The 11,874-nt window shown below is 43.6% G+C and overlaps 1 protein-coding gene and 1 pseudogene across 1 annotated transcript in view; one reads left to right on the top strand and one right to left on the bottom strand.

Moving 5' to 3' along the window:
- LOC124662395 (probable glycerol-3-phosphate dehydrogenase [NAD(+)] 1, cytosolic) overlaps nucleotides 1-9,324 on the bottom strand; it is a 13,888-nt gene extending 4,564 nt beyond the window's left edge. Inside the window, exon 1 of the mRNA XM_047200236.1 lies at nucleotides 9,243-9,324. Within this exon, the coding sequence (XP_047056192.1) occupies nucleotides 9,243-9,324 (82 nt within the window). The remainder of the gene's footprint in view (nucleotides 1-9,242) is intronic.
- An 802-nt stretch (nucleotides 9,325-10,126) lies between these two features.
- On the top strand, nucleotides 10,127-11,455 carry LOC124662394 (annotated as a pseudogene).
- The last annotated feature ends 419 nt before the right edge of the window (nucleotides 11,456-11,874 follow it).

Genomic DNA, 11,874 nt, shown 5'->3' with positions numbered 1-11,874 from the left:
CGGATCCGGGTTCCTCATGGGCCTCCATGGATCCGGGTTACTCCTATGTCGGTACGGATCCGGCCTCGCTGATCCTGGGCTGGACTTCTTCCTTCATGATCAACAGCAACTGGGCCGCCCGATGGGCCACATGCCTCATCACCATCTGTGGGCCACCCGGGCTTGCCGGATCTAGGCACTGTCGATGGTACACCTATGAAGTATACCCACAACATCTAGTGAACTGTGGACCCTGGTCCATTCTTTAATACTGAAATACAAATCTGCTGCAATACTTGTTTTACTGTTTTCTCTGCAAACAATCATCTTCCACACAATACGGTTAATCCTTTGTTACGAGCAAGCCGGTGAGATTGACAACCTCACTTGTTTCGTTGGGGCAAAGTATTTCGGTTGTGTTGTGCGAGTTCAACGTTGGCGCCGGAATCTCCGGTGTTGCGCCGCACTACATCCCGCCGCCATCAACCTTCAACGTGCTTCTTGGCTCCTCCTGGTTCGATAAACCTTGGTTTCTTTCGAGGGAAAACTTGCTGCTGTGCGCATCATACCTTCCTCTTGGGGTTGCCCAACGAACGTGTGAAATACACGCCATCAAGCTCTTTTTACGGCGCCGTTGCCGGGGAGATCAAGACACGCTGCAAGGGGAGTCTCCACTTCTCAATCTCTTTACTTTGTTTTTGTCTTGCTTTATTTTATTTACTACTTTGTTTGCTGCATTTATATCAAAACACAAAAAAATTAGTTGCTAGCTTTACTTTATTTACTATCTTGTTTGCTATATCAAAAACACAAAAAAATTAGTTTACTTGCATTTACTTTATCTAGTTTGCTTTATTTACTACTGCTAAAATGGCCAACCCTGAAAATACTAAGTTGTGTGACTTCACTAGCACAAATAATAATGATTTCTTATGCACACCTATTGCTCCACCTGCTACTACAGCAGAATTCTTTGAAATTAAACCTGCTTTACTTGAATCTTGTTATGCGAGAGCAATTTTCAGGTGTTAGTTACGATGATGCTGCTGCCCATCTCAATAATTTTGTTGAATTGTGTGAAATGCAAAAGTATAAAGATGTAGATGGTGACATTATAAAATTAAAATTGTTCCCTTTCTCATTAAGAGGAAGAGCTAAAGATTGGTTGCTATCTCTGCCTAAGAATAGTATTGATTCCTGAACTAAATGCAAGGATGCTTCTATTGGTAGATATTATCCCCCTGCTAAAATTATATCTTTGAGGAGTAGCATAATGAATTTTAAACAATTGGATAATGAACATGTTGCTCAAGCTTGGAAAAGAATGAAATCTTTGGTTAAAAATTGCCCAACCCATGGAGTCGACTACTTGGATGATCATCCAAACCTTCTATGCAGGACTAAATTTTTCTTCGCGGAATTTATTGGACTCAGCTGCTGGAGGTACCTTTATGTCCATCACTCTTGGTGAAGCAACAAAGCTTCTTGATAATATGATGATTAATTACTCTGAATGGCACACGGAAAGAGCTCCACAAGGTAAGAAGGTAAATTATGTTGAAGAATCCTCTTCCTTGAATGATAAGGTTGATGCTATTATGTCTATGCTTGCGAATGATAGGACTAATGTTGATCCTAATAATGTTCCATTAGCTTCATTGGTTGCTCAAGAAGAACATGTTGATGTAAACTTCATTAAAAATAGTAATTTCAACAACAATGCTTATCGGAACAATTCTAGTAATAACTATAGGCCATATCCTTATAATAATGGTAACGGTTATGCTAATTCTTATGGGAATTCTTACAACAATAATAGGAATACACCCCCTGGACTTGAAGCCATGCTTAAAGAATTTATTAGTACACAAAGCTGCTTTTAACAAATCTATTGAGGAAAAGCTCAATAAAATTGATATTCTTGTTTCTAGAGTTGATAGTCTTGCCTCGATGTTGATCTTTTGAAATCGAAAGTTATGCCTAATAGGGATATTGAAAATAAAATTGTTACTACAGCAAATGCCATCCAAGTTAGAATTAATGAGAATATAAGATTAATGGCTGAAGCTGCGTGCTAGATGGGATAGAGAAGAAAATGAAAAACTAGCTAAAGAGAAAAATGTAGCTAAAGTTTGGACTATTACCACCACTAGCAATGCTAATGATTCACATGTTGCTGCACCTCCTACTATTAATGGTAAAATAATTGGTGTTGGCAATGCTTCTACTCCTAGTGCAAAACGCGCAAAATTACACGAAGCTGCTAAAACTACTGAAGCTACTTGTGATAAAGCTTGCTGAAATTTTTTCCAACCTTGGGGATGATAATCCCATTGCTTTAGATTGTAATGATTTAGATTTTGATGATTGCCACATCTCTGAAGTTATAAAGTTCTTACAAAAACTTGCTAAGAGTCCCAATGCTAGCGCTGTAAACTTGGCTTTCACAAAACATATTACAAATGCTCCCATAAAAGCTAGAGAAGAGAAACTAAAACTTGAAACTTCTATTCCTAGAAAGCTAGAGGATGGTTGGGAGCCCATCATTAAAATGAGAGTCAAAGATTTTGATTGTAATGCTTTATGTGATCTTGGTGCAAGTATTTACGTTATGCCTAAAAAAGTCTATGATATGCTTGACTTGCCACCATTGAAAAACTGTTATCCGGATGTTAATCTCGTCGATAATGCTAAAAACAAACCTTTGGGGAAAGTTGATAATGTTCATATTATGGTTAACAATAACATTGTCCCCGTTGATTTTGTTGTCTTGGATATTGAATGCAATGCATCTTGCCCCATTATATTGGGAAGACCTTTTCTTCGAACCGTTGGTGCTACTATTGATATGAAGGAAGGTAATATTAAATATCAATTTCCTCTCAAGAAAGGTATGGAACACTTCCCTAGAAAGAGAATGAAGTTAACTTATGATTCTATTATTAGAATAAATTATGATGTTGATGCTTCATCTCTTGATGTTACTTGATATACACTTTACGCGCCTAGGCTGAAAGGCGTTAAAGAAAAGCGCTTATGGGAGACAACCCATGTTTTTACTACAGTATTTTTGTTTTATATTTGAGTCTTGGAAGTTGTTTACTACTGTAGCAACCTCTCCTTATCTTAGTTTTGAGTTTTGTTGTGCCAAGTAAATTCTTTGATAGAAAAGTAAGTACTAGATTTGGATTACTGCGCAGTTCCAGATTTCTTTGCTCTCACGAATCTGGGTCTACCTCCCTGTAGGTAGCTCAGAAAATTAAGCCAATTTACGTGCATGATCCTCAGATATGTACGCAACTTTCATTCAATTTGAGCATTTTCATTTGAGCAAGTCTGGTGGCCTAATAAAATCCATCTTTACGGACTGTTCTGTTTTGACAGATTCTGCCTTTTATTTCGCATTGCCTCTTTCGCTATGTTGGATGAATTTCTTTGATCCATTAATGTCCATTAGCTTTATGCAATGTCCAGAAGTGTTAAAAATGATTGTGTCACCTCTGAACATGTGAATTTTTATTGTGCACTAACCCTCTAATGAGTTGTTTCGAGTTTGGTGTGGAGGAAGTTTTCAAGGATCAAGAGAGGAGTATGATGCAATATGATCAAGAAGAGTGAAAGCTCTAAGCTTGGGGATGCCCCGGTGGTTCACCCCTGCATATTCTAAGAAGACTCAAGCGTCTAATCTTGGGGATGCCCAAGGCATCCCCTTCTTCATCGACAACATTATCAGGTTCCTCCCCGAAACTATATTTTTATTCCGTCACATCTTATGCACTTTGCTTGGAGCGTCGGTTTGTTTTTATTTTTTGTTTTGTTTGAATAAAATGGATCCTAGCATTCACTTTATGGGAGAGAGACACGCTCCGCTGTAGCATATGGACAAGTATGTCCTTAGGCTCTACTCATAGTATTCATGACGAAGTTTTATCTTCGTTAAATTGTTATATGGTTGGAATTGGAAAATGCTACATGTAGTAACTCTAAAATGTCTTGGATAATTTGATACTTGGCAATCGTTGTGCTCATGTTTAAGCTCTTGCATCATATACTTTGCACCCATTAATGAAGAAATACTTAGAGCTTGCTAATTTGGTTTGCATATTTGGTTTCTCTAGAGTCTAGATAACATCTAGTATTGAGTTTTGAACAACAAGGAAGACGGTGTAGAGTCTTATAATGTTTACAATATGTCTTTTATGTGAGTTTTGCTGCACCGTTCATCCTTGTGTTTGTTTCAAATAACCTTGCTAGCCTAAACCTTGTATCGAGAGGGAATACTTCTCATGCATCCAAAATACTTGAGCCAACCACTATGCCATTTGTGTCCACCATACCTACCTACTACATGGTATTTATCCGCCATTCCAAAGTAAATTGCTTGAGTGCTACCTTTAAAATTCCATCATTCACCTTTGCAATATATAGCTCATGGGACAAATAGCTTAAAAACTATTGTGGTATTGAATATGTACTTATGCACTTTATCTCTTATTAAGTTGCTTGTTGTGCGATAACCATGCTTCGGGGACGCCATCAACTATCCTTTGTTGAATATCATGTGAGTTGCTATGCATGTCCGTCTTGTCTGAAGTAAGAGAGATCTACCACCTTAATGGTTGGAGCATGCGTATTGTTAGAGAAGAACATTGGGCCGCTAACTAAAGCCATGAATCATGGTGGAAGTTTCAGTTTTGGACACATATCCTCAATCTCATATGAGAATAATAATTGTTGCCACATGCTTATGCATTAAAGAGGAGTCCATTATCCGTTGTCCATGTTGTCCCGGTATGGATGTCTAAGTTGAGAATAATCAAAAGCGAGAAATCCAAAATGCGAGCTTTCTCCTTAGACCTTTGTACATGCGGCATGGAGGTACCCCATTGTGACACTTGGTTAAAACATGTGCATTGCAAAGATCCGGTAGTCCAAGCTAATTAGGACAAGGTGCGGGCACTATTAGTATACTATGCATGAGACTTGCAACTTGTAAGATATAATTTACATAACTCATATGCTTTATTACTACCGTTGACAAAATTGTTTCATGTTTTCAAAATAAAAGCTCTAGCACAAATATAGCAATCGATGCTTTCCTCTTTGAAGGACCATTCTCTTTACTTTTATGTTGAGTCGGTTCACCTATCTCTCTCCACCTCAAGAAGCAAACACTTGTGTGAAGCTGTGCATTGATTCCTACATACTTGCATATTGTACTTGTTATATTACTCTATGTTGACAATTATCCATGAGATATACATGTTACAAGTTGAAAGCAACCGCTGAAACTTAATCTTCCTTTGTGTTGCTTCAATACCTTTACTTTGATTTATTGCTTTATGAGTTAACTCTTATGCAAGACTTATTGATGCTTGTCTTGAAGTACTATTCATGAAAAGTCTTTGCTTTATGATTCACTTGTTTACTCATGTCATTACCATTGTTTTGATCGCTGCATTCATTACATATGTTTACAAATAGTATGATCAAGGTTATGATGGCATGTCACTTCAGAAATTATCTTTGTTATCGTTTTACTCGCTCGGGACGAGCGAAACTAAGCTTGGGGATGCTTGATACGTCTCCGACGTATCGATAATTTCTTATGTTCTATGCCATATTATTGATGATACCTACATGTTTTATGCACACTTTATGTCATATTCGTGCATTTTACGGAACTAACCTATTAACAAGATGCCGAAGTGCCGGTTGATGTTTTCTGCTGTTTTTGGTTTCGAAATCCTAGTAACGAAATATTCTCGGAATTGGACGAAACGAAGACCCGGGGGCCTATTTTGCCACGAACCTTCCGGAAGACCGAAGAGCATACGAAGTGGGGCCACGAGGTGGCCAAACCACAAGGCGGCGCGGCCAAGGGGGCCGCGCCGCTCCGTGGTGTGGGCCCCTCGTCGGCCCCCGACTCTGCCCTTCCGCCTACTTAAAGCCTCCGTCGCGAAACCCACGATGCGAAAAACCACGATACGGAAAACCTTGCGAGACGCCGCCGCCGCCGATCCCATCTCGGGGGATTCTGGAGATCTCCTCCGGCACCCTGCCGGAGAGGGGATTCATCTCCCGGAGGACTCTACACCGCCATGGTCGCCTCCGGAGTGATGAGTGAGTAGTTCACCCCTGGACTATGGGTCCATAGCAGTAGCTAGATGGTTGTCTTCTCCTCATTGTGCTTCATTGTTGGATCTTGTGAGCTGCCTAACATGATCAAGATCATCTATCCGTAATACTCTATGTTGTGTTTGTCGGGATCCGATGGATAGAGAATACCATGTTATGTTAATTATCAAGTTATTACATATGTGTTGTTTATGATCTTGCATGCTCTCCGTTATTAGTAGAGGCTCTGGCCAAGTTTTTGCTCTTAACTCCAAGAGGGATTATTTATGCTCGATAGTGGGTTCATGCTCGCATTGACACCTGGGACGATGACGAGAAAGTTCTAAGATTGTGTTGTGCTTGTTGCCACTAGGGATAAAACATTGGCGCTATGTCCGAGGATGTAGTTGTTGATTACATTACGCACCATACTTAATGCAATTATCTGTTGCTTTGCAACTTAATACTGGAAGGGGTTCGGACGATAACCTCGAAGGTGGACTTTTTAGGCATAGATGCAGTTGGATGGCGGTCTATGTACTTTGTCGTAATGCCCAATTAAATCTCACTATACTTATCATGACATGTATGTGCATTGTTATGCCCTCTCTATTTGTCAATTGCCGACTGTAATTTGTTCACCCAACATGCTTTTATCTTATGGGAGAGACACCTCTAGTGAACTGTGGACCCTGGTCCATTCTTTAATACTTGAAATACAAATCTGCTGCAATACTTGTTTCTGCTGTTTTCTCTGCAAACAATCATCTTCCACACAATACGGTTAATCCTTTGTTACAGCAAGCCGGTGAGATTGACAACCTCACTCTGTTTCGTTGGGGCAAAGTACTTTGGTTGTGTTGTGCAGGTTCCACGTTGGCGCCGGAATCTCCGGTGTTGCGCCGCACTACATCCCGCCGCCATCAACCTTCAACGTGCTTCTTGGCTCCTCCTGGTTCGATAAACCTTGGTTTCTTTCTGAGGAAAAACTTGCTGCTGTGCGCATCATACCTTCCTCTTGGGGTTGCCCAACGAACGTGTGAAATACACGCCATCACTCCGCCTTCTTTGCCCTGCCCCCGAATGGGCCTCCGTCTGCGTTTTGCTGGGCTAGGCTGGCTGCATGCACTTTGGAGGACAAACAACACGATGTTTTTCAAAGTTTAAGAACCTATCACGATGCAGGTAAACGTATTAACCCTGTTTGAATTCAGTTTATGAATTCTGGTTGCCTCACCACTCCTCTTATAACATACCATGGACTCTTCTTGTGGTATCCTAAAATGAGCTAGAAGTTTGTGCTGATTTTGCTTGTCACGTTGTCTGATTTTTAAATCATGGTCAACGAGGGAAAGGATGATTTATTCTATCGGGGAGCTTCTTGCTACAAGGGACTTCCTCCCTGTTGTACCTTGTCGGCACTGGTCGTGGCACGGCAAAGTTTTGCACATCATTGCGTGTGTCCACCGTGTGGCATGCCTTTGCAAGCCGGTGAGCTTCTTCCTACAAGGGACTTCCTTCTTGTTGTACCTAGTCGGCACTGGTCGTGGCACGACAAAGTTGTGCACATCATTGCTCGCATCCACCATGAGGCACCCTTAAAGCTGCGTGCAGGGGAACGTGTGTATTATTTGGAGTAATATGGTGGTGATGATTGGATAATGACAACAAATTCGAGATCCACTATGATTTTTACCTTTGTTTGTTACCTCACTAGGGGTAAAGTGAATGCATGTGTTATATAATCACTTGGTGGCAGCCAAGGTGGTCTTGTTTGGTCAAGGTAGCACACTTGATACTCAAATATCATTTAAAAGTAGCTAAGGTTATTCTTTGTTTATTCTTAATTCTAAATTGAGTCGAGTTTTCCATTTTTAGTGGAATATAAGTAAGGTTTGTTGCATCATCTTTATATTAGGACATGACGCCTATCTGAATGTTAATCAAGCACATAATTAAATTTCATCAATATTATATCTTCTTTGAATTGATTTATGTTCATTGCACCTTATTAGAGAGTACACAAGTGAACCCATGCACCCAGGTCAACTTTTTATTATAAGATACCAATTTTCAATACGTTTATTGACTTTTTTTTATTTTTCTACATTAATTAAATCGGAAATATAAAAATACTTTTACTATTAACAAACAAAAACAAAAACCTAGCTAAAAAGATCTTTACTCTATTGTTTTTACTTTGTTACCTAGTTATAGATTGTTTAATTTTATTTATTTGTTGTTTTAATTTACTTTTATTAATACAAAACCTTGTGGTTGACAACCACATGTTGGTGTTCGGACACAAGGCAATTATTTTGTTTTGCGGACCTATAGAAGAGGAGAAAGGAGTAGTGAACGTCCAGTCCAATTCCCTGTGAGTTCGATTAAAACCCTTGAGTCACCCTTGTGGGATAAATAATATTACTACAACACTCTGCACTTAGAATCCTATGTGTCTTAGTTGTCGTCCCATGTTATTAGATCTTCAGTTATCGGCTTTTTGATACTTTGCGTGTGTGGTTCTATGATATTTTGTGTGTGCGCGGCTGTGTGCATCTTTGTTATGCAGAGGCTGGGTGTTATAGTTTTAAAAAGTAATGAAAGCACCCCTTATCGAAAAAAAAACACTCTGCATTAAGAGTTCTAATTTGGTAACAGAGTTGTTGCCATCAAAAATATTTTTTAGCGTCGTTGTCACGGAATTGGAGAGTAACATGACACAGCTGAACTTCATCAAGTTTTGGAGCGCACCTCAACTTCCATTGCAACTTCAAAACCTTTTCTTTCACCATTGCACTTCCACGAGAACTAGTAGAGCATTCTCTAGCACCGTCTCCATAAAACTTGTACAAACACCTAAGCTTGGTGAGGTTGCACTATTGTGAGCTTTTCCTGTCCCGTGGATTTGCAACGCAATTTTCTTTGTCTTGTTTTGTTTTCTTTATTTGTTCTTTTGTTTTTTCCTTCTAGTTTTTCTTTATCTTTTTCATTATATACAACAACACATAAAAATACGGTATCGTCGTGCAATGGATTGTCACGATACATTCAGCTTCCTACTCATCCGGAAACGACGGCGGAATACGGTATCGCCGTGCAATGGATCGTCGGCGAAGTAGTGTCGGCATAGAGCATGCAGTAGCCTTCCATCCTCTGCCTTGGCTTGCTCTTGCGGCGCCTCGGCGCGGAGCCACTAATGATAGGCTTGTCCTCCTCGGCGATCATGGCCAGAGGGAGACGAGGATCGCCAGATGCTCGTCGTCCTCCGCGGCATCCCTGGTGGCAGCCGCGACAGCGAGCTCCTCATCCATGAGCGCGACCATGACGTACGAGTCGTCTGAGTCCATCGCCTTGGCAAATAGCCGAACACCTCGCGTGAAAGGTGGGAGCGCGGTGGAGATGGAGGCAGCAGTGGTGGCGGGAGCGGGTGAACGGCGACGGTCGGAAGGGCCGACCAGGTGGCGAGGGTTTGCGGCGGATTGTATACGGCCGCGGAGTGGGTTTCTACCGGTGGCAATGGACCGTCGCGGCGAGGGGTGGTTGCGGTGGCGATAGTGGTCGGGAGGCGAAAGGAGGAAAATGTTTGTGTTTTTTTTTTTGCTCTAGTCGCCAATAAAGCTGGCCCGCGGCGTTTTCTCACCACGCTGGCTAGCCCTATAGATTGGGTTCGGCCTGGGAGGCCGGATGAAAAGTTAGGCCGCGCGGAAAAATAAAATTTAGGGGTTGTGGCTTTTTTTTTAGAACTATTTAGGGATTGTGGCTGGGCGTCTTTTTTCGCGCCAATGCCCGCAAATTAGCTATTGGAGAACTTTGGGATAGGGTGAGTGGAGATGCTCTCAGCACGGCCCAAAAGAGAACCAAAATCGAAACTGAATCTGAAACCTACTACGAGTACTACATGAACACAACACGGCGCCACTCCTTGCGTCGAACTCACGCAGCACATCTCGCTACAAAATCCATAGCCTCGACGCCGCGACGGACAGAACCACCGAAAACAGATCCCCTCGCGACGCCGGACTCGGCCATGGAGACGGAGATCGCGGAGGCCGGCAGGGGCGAGGTCGCCTTCGCGATGCGCGCCCTGCACCACCTCGTGCGCGCCGACGCGTGCAGGCCCGGCGCGGGCGCCAGCAACCTCGCCATCTCCCCGCTCTCCATCCACGCGGCGCTGGTGCTACTCGGCGCGGGGCCCGCGGCGCCACGCTCGACGAGATCGTCGCCGTCCTCGGCCCCGCCGGGGGCTACGCCCACGCGCTGCTCGCGTCGCGCGTCGCCCTGCGCGTGCTCGCCGACGGTGACGGCGACGGCGGGCCGAAGCTGCGGTTCGCCAACGGCGTCTGGGTGGACGACGCGGCCGCTCGCCTCAAGGCCGACTACGCTCGCGTCGTCGCCGAGCATTACCGCGCCCAGGCTCGCCAGACGTCCTTCTCGACAATGGTGAGCATATTACCACGCCGGCCAGACTGGTCTAATTACTTGCATCATTGCATCTGCGATTTCTCACATCAGATTTTTTCCCTCCCAGCCCGACGTGTCGAGGTACTCGATCAACCAGTGGTTCTCGGCGGCGACGGCGGGCCTGATCAAGGACTTCCTCCCCAGCGGCTCCGTGAGCGCCGCCACGCGCTGCATCCTGGCGAACGCGCTCTACTTCAAGGGCGTCTGGGACACCAAGTTCGACGCCCAGCTCACGCAGCCAGGAACCTTCCACCTGCCCGCCAATAGGGAAGTCCGCGTGCCCTTCATGTCGAGCCGGCTGAACCAGTACATCGCCTGCTGCCCCGACTGGAAGGTCCTCAAGCTCCTCTACGCGTGCGGCGGCATTGACGAGAGCCGCCGGCGGCATTTCGCCATGTACATCTACCTCCCGAATCAGCGGAACGGCCTGCAGAGCATGGTGCAGAAGCTGGCCGCCAGCCCGGAGCTGCTCAAGCAGGTCTCCATGGATATCTGGGCCAACAAGGTCCCCGTGGGCGACTTCAGGGTACCCAAGTTCACCATATCCTACAAGGCGGAGGCGACCGGGTTGCTGCAGGGCCTCGGCCTGCACCTGCCGTTCGACCACCAAGCCTCCGACTTCTCGGAGATGCTGGAGCCGACGAATGCGGCGGACCACCGAGGGTTCGTCGTCTCCAACGTGTATCACCAGTCCTTCGTTGAAGTAAATGAACAAGGGACCGAGGCAGCCGCGGCGACCATGTTCGGTTTTTACGGTGCTGGTTGTTCGTCTGTGGTTAGGCCGCCGGTCCCAGTAGTAGACTTCGTCGCCGACCACCCCTTCATGTACTTGATCAAGGAGGAGCTCACTGGAGTCGTGGTTTTCGCCGGCCAAGTCGTCAATCCATCGGTCTAAATTTTGATGCTGTCTCTGATGGCTCATATGAAGGCCAATCCAATTGTTCTTGTGATTTTGTAGTGTTTTGCAAATTTCGGGTAATACATGTCTCTGTCTGTGTAATATGTTTGAAAGATTTGGGGATTTATAGTACTCATTCTATCTTGAGTTACTCGTGGCAAATTTATCTAGGTACGCATATATGAAGACACGTTTTAGTATATAAATAGTTAGTTAGATACTACTCCCTCCATCCACAAATAAGTGTACTTCTAGCTTTTGTACTAAGTCAAACATTTTAAGTTTTGATCAACCATGGAAAAAAAAAGTAGCAACATATATAATGAGATTTTGTAATAATTTGAAACTACATTTCAAAACGAATCTCGGGATACTAAATTAGTGCCATAAATGCTACTACTTTTCCCTATATATTT

This window comes from Lolium rigidum, chromosome 6, assembly GCF_022539505.1.
Source record: "Lolium rigidum isolate FL_2022 chromosome 6, APGP_CSIRO_Lrig_0.1, whole genome shotgun sequence".
Lineage (NCBI taxonomy): Eukaryota > Viridiplantae > Streptophyta > Magnoliopsida > Poales > Poaceae > Lolium > Lolium rigidum.
This window is presented reverse-complemented; position numbering and strand designations above follow the sequence as displayed.